General features: G+C 34.6%; 2 protein-coding genes across 7 annotated transcripts in view; one reads left to right on the top strand and one right to left on the bottom strand.

Annotated features, from left to right (window-relative positions):
* Positions 1-1,292, bottom strand: part of LOC144438773 (sialidase-3-like) — a 30,630-nt gene extending 29,338 nt beyond the window's left edge. Inside the window, exon 1 of the mRNA XM_078127939.1 lies at positions 1,082-1,292. The gene's annotated coding sequence lies outside the window, so the exon portion shown is untranslated. The remainder of the gene's footprint in view (positions 1-1,081) is intronic.
* LOC144438772 (amine oxidase [flavin-containing] A-like) lies at positions 1,010-13,515 on the top strand. Of its 6 annotated transcripts, none has more exons than XM_078127934.1 (15): positions 1,010-1,062; positions 1,791-1,935; positions 2,657-2,751; positions 3,580-3,720; positions 4,517-4,618; positions 5,559-5,650; positions 6,557-6,710; positions 7,333-7,476; positions 7,978-8,137; positions 8,825-8,921; positions 10,315-10,368; positions 10,995-11,052; positions 11,191-11,288; positions 11,841-11,955; positions 12,358-13,515. In XM_078127934.1, exons 2-15 carry the CDS (start codon positions 1,884-1,886, stop codon positions 12,562-12,564), a joined length of 1,569 nt encoding a protein of 522 aa, XP_077984060.1. In that variant the 5' UTR covers positions 1,010-1,062; positions 1,791-1,883; the 3' UTR covers positions 12,565-13,515. The 6 variants fall into 6 exon arrangements, with proteins under 6 accessions (XP_077984060.1, XP_077984061.1, XP_077984058.1 ...); XM_078127935.1 differs by lacking the exon at positions 1,010-1,062 and adding an exon at positions 1,255-1,292; XM_078127932.1 differs by lacking the exon at positions 1,010-1,062 and adding an exon at positions 1,388-1,528.
* Positions 13,516-16,508: the final 2,993 nt, after the last annotated feature.

The raw sequence follows: 16,508 nt of genomic DNA, 5'->3' as shown, positions 1-16,508 counted from the left end.
GCTAGAAAATTGAATTTCATTTGTGTATGAAATAATGAATTTTCCCATAATGCACCACATCAATATATGTGTATGAAAGACGAAATTTATGAAAAGTGAAATATATCATGTTATAACTTATATATATCTTTATTAAGCTTACTATATGAATAGTGTGCACACGAAATTGTTTGCAAGGGAAACTCATGGGAAGTTTCATTGAAATTTGTAAATGTTGCTATAATATACTAAATAAAGGTGTGTCTGCTGGGTATAAAACACACATTTAATATTAAGTCACATATATCATATGATAGCTGATATAGTACTTTACTGGGTCTTGTACATGATTAGTGTGCACACTCAATGGTTTGCAAGAAAAGAAGAATTTGATTTGTGTATGAAATACCCTTTTTTTATAGCCGATTTGTACTAGCCAAATAGGTGAATAGTGTGCACACTGAATGGTTTGTATGAAACAAAAACATTTTATTTGTGTATGAAATAATGAAATTTCCCAAAATGCACCACATATTATGTACTTTTTCTAAAGTGGAGTACATCATATCATAGTGTACTGTATATATTATTGTCTACTAGGTGAATAGTGTGAACACTCAATGGTTTGCAAGGAGAACTAGTGAAATCCATGAATTAGTAACATTACCTTTATTATAGTGGACTCTTTGCTGGGTATAAAGACAAAATTGAGGTACAACCAAATTTACTATACAGCTTACATAGTGTTGTGTTATGAAGCATGTGGTAGGTGAATAATGTGCACACTCTTTTTAGCATGGGGAGAAATAGTTGTATGTAAATATGACAATGCATAGGAATATTTTGTTAAAAACTTACTTTGGGTTTTCAGTTATGTCCTATATTATGTTACATCTATAAATTACCGCTCTTGAAAGTATGTGAAACTGATAAACGTTGGTAAAGTCCTTGTTTCTTGTTATACAGTAATTTAACAGTAAGCTAGAGGGTTTGATGATGAAGGTCAAAGGTCATATCTGCCTGCTTCCAATGTCTGCTGTCTGTGTCTGCCTGCGTCAACATAGTCAACAACGCAGACGATAGGTAGAACTTTGATGCGTACCGCGACCATACTTTTAGCTGAATCAAACATGTGTTGCTAACAAATACAGCAACAAGATGGACAGTATATCCGCCACACCTTCACAAACACGACAGTATATTCGATATTGTTATACGATAGGTACACTTGCAAGATTTGGATATGAATACAATTCTCGCCACGGGACCACGTCGTCACACTCCGAGCGCTAGCTAGAACCACGTAAAGAAGGGTAATGTATGTGAAAGTCCGAGGTCATACACGGGGTCACTCTGGGGTCATAGTCTAGACCACACTGGGCTCTGACACTGAGGGCGTTGTCACGTAGCTGTGCAGCACCAGTGGACAGTCTGCACCAGTGAGTGCAGCCGCTCAAGTTCTAGTTGTTTACTTGTCGAAGAAATAGTTTTGAAAGAGTTGATAGACCGTGCAGTACGTGTTCGCAAATATATGTTTCAGTCGCCGTCGGTATGTAATTTCAGGAGTATATAACCGTAACATCAAGTTTGTTGAGAACAGGTAGGAGGAACTGAGCAGACAATGAATTATTAGGTATAGGTCACTGAAGAGGTAATTCGTATCAATAGTTCAATGTAGGATAAAAAACTGGAGTCTTTTAGTTGGGGATGGGGGTGGGGGTTGGGGTTTGAACCATGTTAGTTGTCTTCCTACAAAAACGATCTGTTTTGTACCCCTATACATAATAATAACATTTTTTTTTATTTTACAGACATATGTAGTACATATACTGTTTATACAGCTCATTTTTGAAAAAAAGCACTGGTGCTGTGTATACAATTAGTCAAGAGGAGAATAAAACACAATGCAGTCTGTTACAAAGGCAGAGGTGATTGTTATTGGAGCAGGAATAGCAGGTAATACTAATGGTTGTTAGAGGTCGCAGTGAGGTCATTCACTTCACTGTGATTTGAATAGGTCATTGAAGGTCATGATAAGTACATATAGACTTCAGACTAAATTTTTAGACAATGGGATAAATGGTCATTGCACCTCTACTCTGGTACCTAATACTTTATTTAATCATTAGGTACCAGAGTAGAAAGCTGCAATAATTTGCTGTATTAAACTATATTTTATTGAACAATTGGAAAAAAAGAGAATGTACATTTTTTGTTACACTGCTTACACTTGGGCCTAATATAAAAAAAATGTGTGATTCTGATTATGCTCAATTTTAGAATAGGTGGGTAGGTAGATTTTTTATTTTATTTTATTATATTTTTTTTCTGTGTGAGTGTCTAGTGCAGGTTTTCCATTGTTTTTCCAAATGGTCTCTGTGTTGTTTATTTCTTCATATCAGATGTACAGTCATTACAGATTGGAAGAATAGTTTTATATTGTCTTTTTAGGTTGATGTCAGATTCCGCATCCATTATTTCTCGCGAGACTTCACAATTTTTGTGATTTTTTTTCTCGCAGTGAAAAGCTAGGTGGAATCCGGTAACTGGAACCAAATAATGATTTTTAAGCCTTACCAACAACTCAGCAACAGTGCTTTCAGAAGTATGTAATCGCGGTATTGATTTCCGCATCTTTTCCTAAAACTCACGTCAACATTGATTTTTTACTTTGTAGGTTTAACAGCTGCTAAAACACTTATTGAAAGCGATGTTGATGTCATCGTACTGGAAGCCAAGGACAGAATTGGTGGCAGGATTTATACAACAAACGTATGAAAACTTATGTTTTATAAAATTGACTTCTTGTCACAGTTTGTATTGTATATGTGTTATATTCTTAAGTCTTCTGACAGTTTGATTCAAAGGTTGTGCTAAATGGGAACTTGCCTAGTCTACTAGAGATCCAATGGGTTTGAATCTGAAGATCTCTTTGCCAAACATAGCTCAATGAGAAATCATACACCAAAAGTTGTTCATGCAAATCAATAAACCCCAACTGTTAGAATGATAAATAGTGTATTACCATTCAATTGGTCCATATACCATCTTTAAAGAAACATCACCGTTCAAAGTCCATACATCAACTTTTTAAAAAAAAAAACACCATTCAAAGTCCATATACCTTAACTTTAAAAAACAAAAACACCATTCAAGGTTCATATAATACAAATTTAAAAAACCCATCATCATTCAAGGTCCATATATAGACTTTAAAAAATTTACATCACCAGTCAAAGTCCATATATCAAGTTTAAAAAACACCACTATTCAAGGTCAATATACCAACATTAATTGAGCACTGGTATGTCTGTAATAGAAACAAAAATAATATATGACATTAACTACACCTAAGTTTACCATGACATATATTGAAGCTAACCTTTTTTACACCTCCAGCAAACTAGGATCATTCTGTCAGATCAGTTAGACACTGAAATAGGATGAGTCATCCGTTCAAAACATATGTCCGCCCTTGTTTCTCAGTCAAAAGTGGAAGAAGAGAACTTAAATTGTGTATAATGAGTCTTAGTGCTTCTATGATGAACATACATAATGTTATTAATTGTGTGATTATTTTTTGTCAATCTCTCATTTCAGACTTCTTCATGCCCTTATGTAGATTTAGGAGGACAGTATTTGAGTCCATTCGATTTCAGAAGTATGGAGCTGTGTGAAAAATTAGGAGTACAGATTTATAACCCTCCACCTGTTACTAAAAATCTGGCACTTTATTCAAAGGTAATTTTGTAAGGTCCATTTGCAAATGTGTAGGTTGTTTACAAAGATGTACTACCAGACCAGAGTGGCTGTAGAGTTTCAATTAGACAGCACAATGTTGTTTTACTACCAAACCAAAGTAACTATAGAGTTTCAGTTAGACTACTCAATGTTGTGTTATATCTTACAAAAGGTTTTCTGTTACAAATTTAACATAACAAAAAATACAGACACTGATAGTATGGAAGCATAGACAATAATACATTTTATTTCAGAATTTGCATATAATTTGCATATGAGTGACATGACTATCAAGGGGGTGAATGTTAATACCCAATGTTATTTAATATACAATATGATTTACATCAAAGACAAAATATGTTATAGAGTGTTTGCTACAGTCAGTAATAATCTTTGACATGACTGGAGATTTTACGTCTTTGGAGACGTCAAATTTGAGAGCAGTATCATATGATAAGCTTACTGGTGCTGTAATGCACTGTACAACATCAAATATGTACAGACTGTCTGTGGACATTTCTGTAATGTTCAGTAGGCAATATCATTCTGAGAAGGAACAAACAAATGTTTTTCACACGATACTCTAAATGTAGTCATTTTGATCTGGTTTTATCATAACCTTGACTTAATTTGAAAAGTCAACACTTAAATCAAACAACTTTGAATTCCTACCTTGAAAGCTTCATTGAACAGAGATGAGAGGTCTGTATATAAACGTAAACATAAATAATGCTATGCAAACATTTGTAAAAACAAATTAATATATTTATATTTTTGCGAATTATCTATATTACAGGGTCAAACTACACCATATACCCATAACTTTCCAATTTGGAATCCTATTATTAGGATGGACTTGATTAATTTCTTCAGAACATTGAAGTTGTTGTCATCAAAGGTAAGAACTGCAATGACTTTTTCTTACTAATGTAAAAAAAGTCAATGGACCATGTAACAGATAGATTCTGTGCCCCTCGATCAATATAGTAACAGGGAAAGCACCCCTCCTCAAATTGTCATGGGTCTAGTGCTTGTAGGGTATAGGAGAGAACAACAATGTCTTTCCTCTATGGTCAAGGATATAGCATGTGATGATCAAATATAAGTATAGTGGGGTTGGGATCTTAGAGACTACAAAGAAAACACTGCCTGGATTGTATTTGTGTATGATTGTTTTGCTGTCTGAGCAAAGAATTTTAATTCTGTGTATAAACAACATAGTTAAAGTAATTCTAAATGAACAAAAAATGAAATTTTACCAAATCAATTTTTTTCAAAAACATAAATTTTTGAAACTGTTTTATATCAAATATTATATCAATAGAATGTGCTCCCTCTCATAGTTCCCATGTTTATCATATTTTATGTAAAATTAGGTTTCTTCCAATATACCATGGGATTCATCAGAAATGACATGTTTATCACATTTTATGTAAAATTAGGTTTCTTCCAATATACCATGGGATTCATCAGAAATGTCATATTTACCACATTTTATGTAAAATTAGGTTTCTTCCAATATACCATGGGATTCATCAGAAATGTCATATTTACCACATTTTATGTAAAATTAGGTTTCTTCCAATACACCATGGGATTCATCAGAAATGACATGTTTATCACATTTTATGTAAAATTAGATTTCTTCTAATATACCATGGGATTCATCAGAAATGTCATGTTTACCACATTTTATGTAAAATTAGGTTTCTCCCAATACACCATGGGATTCATCAGAAATGTCATGTTTATCACATTTTATGTAAAATTAGATTTCTCCCAATATACCATGGGATTCATCAGAAATGACATGTTTATCACATTTTATGTAAAATTAGATTTCTTCCAATACACCATGGGACTCATCAGATGCTAAAGGATTGGATAAAGTAACAGTTAAGCAATGGTTGGATGAAATCTGTTGGACTCAGTAAGTCGACTATTAAAAAAATAATGAGTATAATATTAGTATTTGATTTTAAGTCATAAAAAAATCATATATTAATTAATGTTCTTTATAAAATACTATTAATGAAAAGCAAATTGTAAATTTGACTGTGATGATGTGACGACAGTGATAGGTATCAAATGGGAAATAGATCAGTATGATGACATACTTCTACCAACTTTGAGCATCCCCCAAAATTGTGCAAGTATAACCAGTAGGTTGAGATTGAATAATTACTATATACTAAACTGTTCCCTTTTCCTATACTTGTGAAAAGTGATTTACTTACTCAGAAGTAATAATAATAATGATAATCTTTATTTATACTGGATAGTTCTTTAAGCATTTAAACACTTGTCTCCCAAGAAGTACAGTGAGGGCCATCCCTCATGGGTTCAGTGTTAATGTAGGAGGAAACCAGAGTACCAGGGGAAAGCATGCGTTGTTCGGTAGAGTCAAACTGAACGACACTCTTCTTACTTACAGTGTGGTAAATTTAATTGAACCTAGAATGGGGTTCGAACCCTGACCGCAGTGGTAAGTGGCAAGTGGTTTAACCACTCGGCCACTGACAACCCCATATAGGCACAGATACTTCAAATTTAGAGATGATAATGGTGTGACAATGTAATCATTACTATACCTTATAGGTATGGCAAGAGAATGAATTAATTGTCTACCGAGCAAATTTTAATGTCTCGGTAGCAATTGGAAAAATAAGCAAACTGGAAAGCATTTTCCAACTGGTTATTATATTGGTCAAAGAAACCAGCAATTTCATAATTACTTTTGACAATCTATTCATGCTGCTTATATTGTCACCATCTTGTAATACTGCTCAAAAAGAATAAATTTGTGGTGTATTGTGCATAACTTTTTATTTTTCAGAACTGTGAAGCAAATTGCGATAACATTGGTATCGGTGACATTATGTGCTGACCCAGAGGAAGTCTCTCTACTCTACTTGTTGTGGTTCCATAAGATGATAGGAGTTCTATTCTATGACTTCTTTGTCTTTGTTCCACCCAACCTTCAAATTGACGTAAGTAATTGTACATATTAGGTTTTCAGTAAGGATGAATACACCTCATCAACCAAACTACAGGTTGAATGAAAATCACGGAACTTGAAACAAAAACGTCAAAATCTTAACAACATTGCTACATTTTATTGTCCGGCCAAAGAAATCTCTCAGAGACATTGCCAAATCTTATTGTCTGGTTGACAAAAAAAATTGATTAACATTTCCATGTGTTATGACTCCTAAGTGCTTATTGTCGCTAGACAAATAGTCATGCATATTCAGTGTGCATCTTATAAATATGTACGTCTGCTAAGTTCCATGAGGCAACAGTGAAATATTGAGAACAATAGGGGGGGGGGGGGGTGAAATATAGTTTCAATTTGGTGTTTCTTGGCATTCATACATAATCTATGTGGCTTAAATCACAAATCATGAAATGTCACTCCAGAACCCAAAGTTTACAAAAATACATCTATTTCCTGGAGTGGCATTCCCCAAAATGAAAATACAAAACACATGAAATAGAATATGATAATAACAGTACCTGACCTGACTTGGCCTGACCTGACCTGACTAAAGTTTTCAGTGAATTAAAGAATTAAGTGTTGATTCAAAATCTTCATCAAAATTTTCATCAAAGGAAGCAAGAATAATCGGAGGAGCTCAGCATATCTGTAAGAAAATAGCAGAAGAGGTCAAAGTGATTCTGGAGAGACCAGTTCAACATGTTAGCTATACCAATGACAAAGTTATTGTGACAACAGAAAATGGTGAACTCTATGAGGTAGGGTAAGCATATTATGTATCAAGAAAGAGTATTTATATAATGGTACTCGATGGTGTAAAGTGGTTCTCGAACACTTTCTTCATCTTGCCATTGTAAAAATCTAGTTTGATAAGCATCATTCATGTATGCAGTCATTTTTAGGCAGTATTAATTTATGAAGGTGAATAATATGAATAGAAAATTATTATTATTTGTCACCTTTAGTATTTGAAAAATACCACTTGCACTCTAGGTTATAAATCTTGTGGTATTAGTATCACATAATTGGGTACAAGTTTCATTGGTCAATTAGTAATTCAAACTGAGCATGCTCAGTTGCAAAGGACTGTGCGATTATTTGCCTAAATGGTAACACCTAATCCGGGGTGATTGGAATAGCTCTCTTGCAAGGGTCTGGGTAAACAAGACTCTTTCGTATTGATACAATTAGTGTGACACATTAAGTACAAAATTGATTGATTCTCACTTATCGATTGTGTCTTTTTCTCTGACTTCTAGGCAGACCATATTATCTGTGCAGTTCCACTTCCAATGCTTCAGCATATCACATTTTCACCACCATTGTCTGGCCAACACAATCAAGCAATTCAAAGAATACCAATGGGGTTATGTATCAAAACTATTACCTATTATAAGAAACCATTCTGGTTTGATAAAGGTGAGAACCTGTTTAAATAATGCCACCTAGTGGTCAACTGTAAATATGGAATTTGTCATTCTGATGAGGATCGTTGACCAAGACAGATCTAAAGGTCGATGCTAAAAACTTTAAACCTTTTGTGTGTTGTAACCTTTGTAAGTCATTTGATATGATCAACCAAGCTGATGAACATTTAAGTTATCTGTTTAAATGCACTTTTAAACTGAGCGTGGCAAAGAATGGAGAACACTGGACTGACAATCTTGCAGTTTGTATTCAAGCTAGGAAGGTTTTTTGGTTGAAATGGCAATTTGGTTAGACCATCTAGCAAAAGTGAGATTTGCATCATTTGCTGATAGTAGAGTAAACACGGTTCTACAGTGTATTTTTTATTTCTGTTCTACAAGTGTCTTGCGTATTTGGAATAGGTCACAGAGCCTTGGGTAAAGGGTCTAACTCTAATGTTACCACAGCGAGCTCAGGCCCAGTTAGTTTTGTTTACAAATACAAACAAACAAAACACAAACACAAACAAACAAATAAGGAAACAAACAAACAAACAAAACAATTAAACCGACAAATGAGTACATGTATACATGAGTAAACAACAACAAAACAACCAACCAACAAACATAAGGGTAGCAGTGCAAATGCACTCTTGTAAAGGTATATTATGACTTTATGGTATATTTTGATTTATCATAGGCTATAATGGTAGTTGTTTAGTTCTTGGGGAAGATGAGTGTGTTGATATCATTGTTGATGACACTAAACCAGATGGTTCTTCACCTGCTCTGGCCAGGTAAGAAACAGTTGTTAGAACCATTGACAGTTCGCAATATTGAATTTGCTAGATGTAGTAAATAAAGAGGACCTGTAGCTTTTTTATGTCAGCAGAAGTAGACACTCTGGATTGGACTGGGTAATATTTATTAAGTAGGAAGGACTTCAACAAGTCTTTTGTCATTACATCCTTTCTAAGAATTTTACAACAAAAATAGATTTATTTGCTATTTTTTACGGAAGGTTATATATTATGGGTGAAAAGTCTGTGTGTGTGTGTGTGTGTGTGTGTGTGTGTGTGTGTGTGTGTGTCACCATTTTCTAAAAAAATCGACTGACTCAATTCAAACGAAATTTGGTACACATTTTCCGTAGGGTAATGGCAAGAACTGATTAGGTTTACATAATTAATAGTTTTTGGTAATTAGGCTATATCTCATGAATGCACACTTCAATATAATTTGGTACATACATTTGCGATACCAGACCACATCAGTCCTGAAAATATTATTGATGTAGCTTTTAGTTTTAATAAGGTATTGCCATATTTTCGGTAATTAGACCTGGAGCAGATGGTGCGTCTGTCAATCTCAGCCGAAAGAGGAATGTACACACTTTACCCAGGGACGAAGTAGGGCAATAATACTGTATCACTTAATTTTATAGTTTATTAAAGTTGTTAAACTGTTGCCATGCTTACCATGAAGTATGTAAGCTTTCTGATGCGTAATAGCAAAGTTATGAGGGTTTAAATTCGTTTATTATTTGCCTTGGAAACGGATGTACATATCCCGGGTATGTAGGGATCACAAAAGCCGAGTGAAGTCGAGGATGGCAAACTTTCTTGTGCTGCGAATAGGAAGCAGGCATTTAAACAAAATTTTTGACAACTAACTTTCACTGGGAAAAATCACAGATATAGAGCTAAATTTCTTGTATAAATCATGAAATTGCAAGACTACCCTTACAGAAGGCATTCAGTTAGATGGCAGTATATAATTCACTTATATCCTCTAAAATAATTATGAAGCTGAAAGGCAAAATGGTGTAGACACTATGTGCAAAATTTAGTATTTAGGGTCTTTCTTTTTTAAATGATCACAGTGCTTACTAGTCATTTACTTTTAAAATTGGAGATTGAACTCGATGTTTACAGTAATTGTCACTGAAATGTCCACAGAGCAGCAAGGCTATTTTGAACCAGATATTTCACTTTGCATATCTCAGTGGTCAATTAGAGGTCGGCATTGATTCTCTATATGCATTAGTTGGTGGATCCTTGTGAAAGAAATTTTATATCAGTGTTCTTTTTTGGTTTAACATTCATTGAATCATACTAAGTATTCTTGTTGGTGCCACCAAAGTAAAAGAAATTGATGTTGATCCTTGACTAACTGTGATCCCTTTTTCAGTTTCATTTCAGCAGGGAAAGCTAGAAAAGCAATGAAACTTACTACAGAAGAAAGGTAAGCCTTTTGGACATTAGAATATCGCTGTTCCTGAAAATGATGAACTAAAAAGTACATATGTCTAAGAAGTATAAGTATATTATGCTCTGCTAATATTGCATTGAGCACTGTTCTCTCCAAAAAAGATTCCTTCATTATCAGTATGTCCAACAAGTATATATTTGTTTAAAGAAGCAAGAGCAAAAAATTCATCTTAAATGCATGAAAAGTGGCCATTTGTATAAAACACACTCTTTGGACATATAAAAATAGGTGTGGTTACCACTAGATGACAACAATTAAGGGCTTATTTAGACTTGTGTATATACAAAAGTTTTCTGTATATTTAACACACACACACACACACACACACGTGCGCGCGCATGTACACAAACACCAAACACAGAGTAAGAAGCACATTTTGGAGATGTATGATTTGAATATGAATGACCTAAAGTAAATGTTATTCAGTTTCATTTTTATCAAACTTTAATCTCTTTATTAAGCAGTTAACCATTTATATCTCTACTATGTACTACAAAAATAAATGTGTATAACCTTCATGAGAGAAACAGGAATGATTGTCAACTAAACAAAAGGCTTAATTGGAAATTTTATGTCTTTTCGTACACTTGATTATTTAGGGAGAATATGGTTTGTGAATTGTATTCAAATGTGTTTCAAGCGGAAGAGGCTAAGCAGGTAGGTTTAAGTATGCTTTCCAATAGTTGTCTTTCAATTAATTTTCCACATGTTCATTTTCAAGTACTTCACTGTGTGTTTATTACAGTTTTTAATGTATCTGGATACTTAAGTTGTACTTTTCCTTCTATTGTATAGCCGTTGGAATACATTGACTGTAACTGGAAATCACAGTCTTATATTTGTGGAGGTGCCTCATGCTATTGTCCACCTGGAGTCATTACAAATTATGCAAGGTATGTTCACCTGGCATCATGACAAATTATGCAAGGTATGTTCACCTGATATAATTGCAAATTATGGAAGGTATCATTACAAATTATGTAAGGTATGTTCACCTGGCATCACTTCAAATTATGCAATGTATGTTCACTTGGCAAAATTACAAATTATGTAAAGTATATGTTCATGTGACATTGTCCACCTGGTGTTATTACAAGTCATGCAAAGTGTTATTATGTGCCCAACAGTTGTTATTACACACTATGCAAGATAGATAACTGCGTCCTCCTTGTGTTAGTACAAGTCATGCAAAGTGACATTATGTGTGCTGGTGTCATTATATATCATACAAGGTATGTGACCTTGTCCACCTGGTGTTGGTATAAATCATGCAGTGTTATTGTGTGCCCACCAGGTGAATATTATACACAATGCAATTTGTGTGACTTTGTCAGCCTGGTTTTTAATACAAATCATACAGAGTGTCATTTAATGACCACCAGGTTTTACTACCCACTATGCAATGCATGCAGTAATGCACTCATGATATTATATACTGTTTTTAGGCATGTAAAGGAGTCATATGGTCCAGTTCATTTTGCCTCAGCAGACAGTTTAGGGCTGATTAGTTCACTTTGCATTGATCGGGCTGTGACAGCCGGAATTGTATCTGCAAGGAAGGTAATTACTATTTATATACTTGTCACTAGGTAGCCTTAACACTGATACAACTTTTTAAAACTGTTTCTTGCCACACATTGATTTCCTGTAGTTCAATCCAATAAATTTTAATTTTTCAGACAAGAACATATCAACGATATTGCAGGGAGCATGCTTGATTTCCACAATACATAGAAATGACATGGCCCTGTAACATGTAGCCAACACTGAACGGGGGATAGGCAATTAAATTTAAACTTTTGAATAGTCCTTTTATTTGGATATCTATCATGAGCAATACTTGATTTTAAAGATATAATGGTGGTACTGTTTTAATTATAACGCCATTGCAACATTGAAGGGGTGTATAAAATTAGGATTGTGTTAGTTAATTACCATTTCATGTATATATCATATTTACAGATATTGTATACCAAAGGAAAGATTGGGGAAGAAGATGTCTACCGTGGGGTAGTGCTGCCTGATTCGTCTTCACCGCCATTACTAACATGGCAAGAGAAATACATCCCATCTGTGGCTACCTTCATGAAAGTCATTGTTCAAGTTGGAATCATTGCCTCATGTGTTGCGGGAGCAGTCATATATGCCAAAATAGACAGGAAATTATGATTTCATTTATAGCAGGATATCTTTGTGGAAGACATTTTTAGATCATACATAATGATAGCTTTTAAAAGCACCTTAGATATGTTGTAGGAGAACTTCAGCCAACAAAAGTAAAACATGGCAAATTTAAATTACTTCCTCAGAACGGTGACACCACTACATTTAGCTGCTTAAAAGCTGCTGTGAAATACTATGATTTGAAAAAATAGTACATGTATCTCAGAAAGGAGATTTTTTATGAGTCCCAACTACTATGATAACTTGAGAATTCTCCATGTTACAAAGAGAAAGAGAAATTGACAAAAAGAAGGATAGGGAACCTCGTTTTTGATACGGTTACAATAGTTGTAACAATCATGTAAGCAACCAGTGAAATTCACCTTTCACTAAAAACTTATCAGAAAGACTTGTGCAATTTTTAGTCAGAGCAATTTTTCTGAAATGTGACCTTTGGGCTAAATCAGATAGTGGCCATTTTTCTACCCATTGGGTTACGTAGTGACAACATTACAGCTGAGCAAGTAGTCTTTTTGTATAGAATACATACTGCCCTTGTTGTAATCAGCTTCACCCACATTGTAAGTCACATTTTGTGGTCAGATCGTCGACAGTGCCATAAGCACACCTACAATGCAGCTCTATATTATTCATACACAGTGAACATAAATAAATGTTAATAACAGTTAGTCATCTTATCAAAGCTTGCCAAAATTGTAATGCAGATTGTGATGTCAGTTCCTACCTGTAAAACGAACATTGCTGTTACTGGATGGAATATTCGTCTTTGTGTACACACCCTTAATCATTTGTTTAGCGGTAATTAATAAAGGTGTTAATTCCCTGTATTACAGGATGAATTACCTTCTCAGTTTACTTTGATATTGAGTTAACTTCTGACATTGGAGCCCCATTAAGACAAAATATACACGAAACTTGTGTAAAGTATTCTAAATAAACAGCCTTTGCAATGTATCAAATGTATAACGTTTATGATATATGTAAGAGCGAAACTGATCCACACATTCTCACAAGCCAAAGCACACATTTCTGGGTGACTCAGACAGTGCCGTAAAAAGGCTGTGGTTTACGACGATGGATCCACAAGGCAGATGGTGACTTCAATCACTTTCAGACTTTATATTATTTGAATCATAACAAAGAACAGCTCAAATGAGATGATGAGAGTCGGCCTTCAGACTTAGTAATAACTGGAAGTGTATGTTTGTGTGATTGTCAGACAACGGATGATAATTGAAATGTGATTATTATCAATCATCAGCTGTCTGACCATCACTTATGTGTGAATCTTTGAGTTAACCATACTTAGTCCCAGTGTTATCTTCCTTACTACATGCTGTGTGTTGAGAGAGAGAGGGAGAGAGAGAGAGAGAGAGAGAGAGAGAGAGAGAGAGAGAGAGACAGACAGACAGACAGACAGACTCCACCCCAGGAGAAGTAAGTGTACAATAGTAACGTGTCTGGGTATCAGTTTTATGTGCCGAATTCTCAAATTTACGATTCTCACAGTTTAGGCTGTACATACTAATTTTTATATGAAATCCTGTACATATCCTGTTGTAATTCCTATCATGTATAGACCATAGATACACTACAAATACCCAGTTATTGGTGTTATAATCTAAATGATGGGTACCGATAACTGTAACTGAAGTATAAACATTCAACGTCATGAAATTTCTCGTTTACATTGTAAAAATAAATTATCAACAACCTACGTTTTATTTTTAAAATGTCAAATTAGTGTTGGTCATTCCGGTTGATGGTATGTCTGAATGCATCCTCCTGAATGTGTAAAAGGATATTACAGAAGAACTCACAGTCATTGAAAGTTGAAGGTCGTTTTATGACCTCTTCCTATTAAACATGCCATCATTGCTCTTCGTAATGTCCAACACTTCCCTTACAAAAATAATTTCAACATCTTATTTCTCGGTACGTTTTTGGCAGCCCATTGTTAAACTGGTGATCATCAAAGTATATCAATGTATGTGATATAGAGTTCAATATAAATAACAACTTTTATTTTGCTTCCCATCAATTTCTTTTGCCTAGAAAACTCGAACCTAAAGAAGTATGCATGATTCACGAATCATCAATATTTTGGTTTTCAAGTAAATAAAATAAATATTCTTTCAAGTATATCCGGTCGTGGAGAAAATGATACATATTTCCTTATGCGATGGGGTATAAACTTGTTACATATAAATATCAATGTACTTCATATGAGCTTTGGCTAATAAACGTGTTTCCTTGTGTATGGGAATCCCCGTAAGTATAATATACTCGCTTTCCAAGTACTGATGGGTAAGCACGTAAGCCTTTTCCGCTGGCCGTCTGACACCTAAAAGATAGTGCAAGTTCTCTTGAGGAAGTAAACCCATTAATGCTGACGTCGTATAACGCAGGGCGTACTTTTTGTCGACCAGCAGTACAAGACCATCGTCACAAGACAGCATGGATGCCAATTTTCTGAATGCAGTGTTCTATATAACAACGGTGGTATTGTCTTTGCTTTCGATAACAACGCAAGTCCACTCTTACGGTAAGTGGTTGATCAGACATTTCGTTTCGACAAAAAACTGTGCCCATAATTCCCCTAAAAAATTCTACACTTGGTGTGTGACCAATACAAGTATTATAATGCAACATGTCCAAACTTAATACGGTTAACTGCTAGTACAGGTGAGTTTTCCTTGAAGCTGTATGATTGTGAACAAAACAAATTTCTTGATCCATGGTGCACAACATCTAGTAGTGCTGAAATTGTTATCTAGAGCTGTGACATTGCAGATTTCATTGATTTCATTGCTGCGTGTGCCATCACTGACATTACTCTAAAAAAGAGAGAAGGGCTGTGGACATTAGGTTCATTATTTCGAGAACTGTAACACAGCCACGCTGTATATGACGCATATCGTTGAGGGTATTGAACGTATGATAGTATGTTCACTGAGAACATTGAATGTACACCGTACTACATAGCGGGCAACGACATTTGGTACACTATGTATTACATTGAATCATGTAGCAGGATTGAGAGTGGATATGGTTCCTGCATAGCACACTAGCATCGGATGTCAAATTGGGTTGTCATAACACGCCTATCGAATTTCAACAGGACGGCAACTGTGTCGTGGAAGTATCTATCCGCGTGATCGAGTTCCATATACACTTTATAATCTTGTGATGGCACAGACAAGTATTAAAGAAACTTACTTGGCTGTGGTATGGAATTCATTTCAACTGACAATACATAGTTTACGAGGAACAACTGTATTTCGCGTGTCTCCCATTAATGTACTTGTGGAGAGCGACAGCTTATTGTTTGAACATAGGGCACTCAGGCTTAGTTAGTTACGTTTACGAAAACAAACAATACCGATACGCATCAACAAGAGATCTAGAGTAGTTACAAATCATTATCATGATTATCAACTGCAAGAATTACTTTATGTTTTCCTATATGCGAAATGGCCACAATGTACAATTGTGACCGTTTCGTATATAGGAAAACATATAGTAATTCTTGTTCTTGATAATGATTTGTAATAACTATGTTGTTAATGCTTGTCAGGATTGATTGATTGATTGATTGATTGCTGGTTTATTTATTTATTTATTTATTTATTTATTTATTTATTTATTTATTTATTTATTTATTTATTTATTTATTTATTTATTTATTTATTTATTTATTATTTTATATATATATATATATATTGTTTGTCTGTCTGTCTGTCTGTCTGTCTGTCTGTCTGTCTGTCTGTCTGTCTGTCTGTCTGTCTGTCTGTCTGTGTCTGTCTGTCTGTCTGTCTGTCTGTCTGTCTGTTTTCGTAAACATAACTAACTAAACCTGAGTGCCTTGTGGTTTGAATTCACTTCTCAATAATGATAACATATCATCTTGACTTGTCAAGGAACGGGAA

Source organism: Glandiceps talaboti, chromosome 8 (genome assembly GCF_964340395.1).
Source record: "Glandiceps talaboti chromosome 8, keGlaTala1.1, whole genome shotgun sequence".
Classification (NCBI taxonomy): Eukaryota; Metazoa; Hemichordata; class Enteropneusta; family Spengelidae; genus Glandiceps; species Glandiceps talaboti.
This window is presented reverse-complemented; position numbering and strand designations above follow the sequence as displayed.

Coding starts and splice junctions, on each gene's coding strand:
- LOC144438772 (XM_078127934.1), top strand. CDS start 1,884: ATGCAGTCTGTTACAAAGGCAGAGGTGATTGTTATTGGAGCAGGAATA. Junction 2,752..3,579: donor GCAGGATTTATACAACAAAC/GTATGAAAACTT, acceptor CTCTCATTTCAG/ACTTCTTCATGCCCTTATGT. Junction 11,053..11,190: donor AAGCGGAAGAGGCTAAGCAG/GTAGGTTTAAGT, acceptor TCTATTGTATAG/CCGTTGGAATACATTGACTG.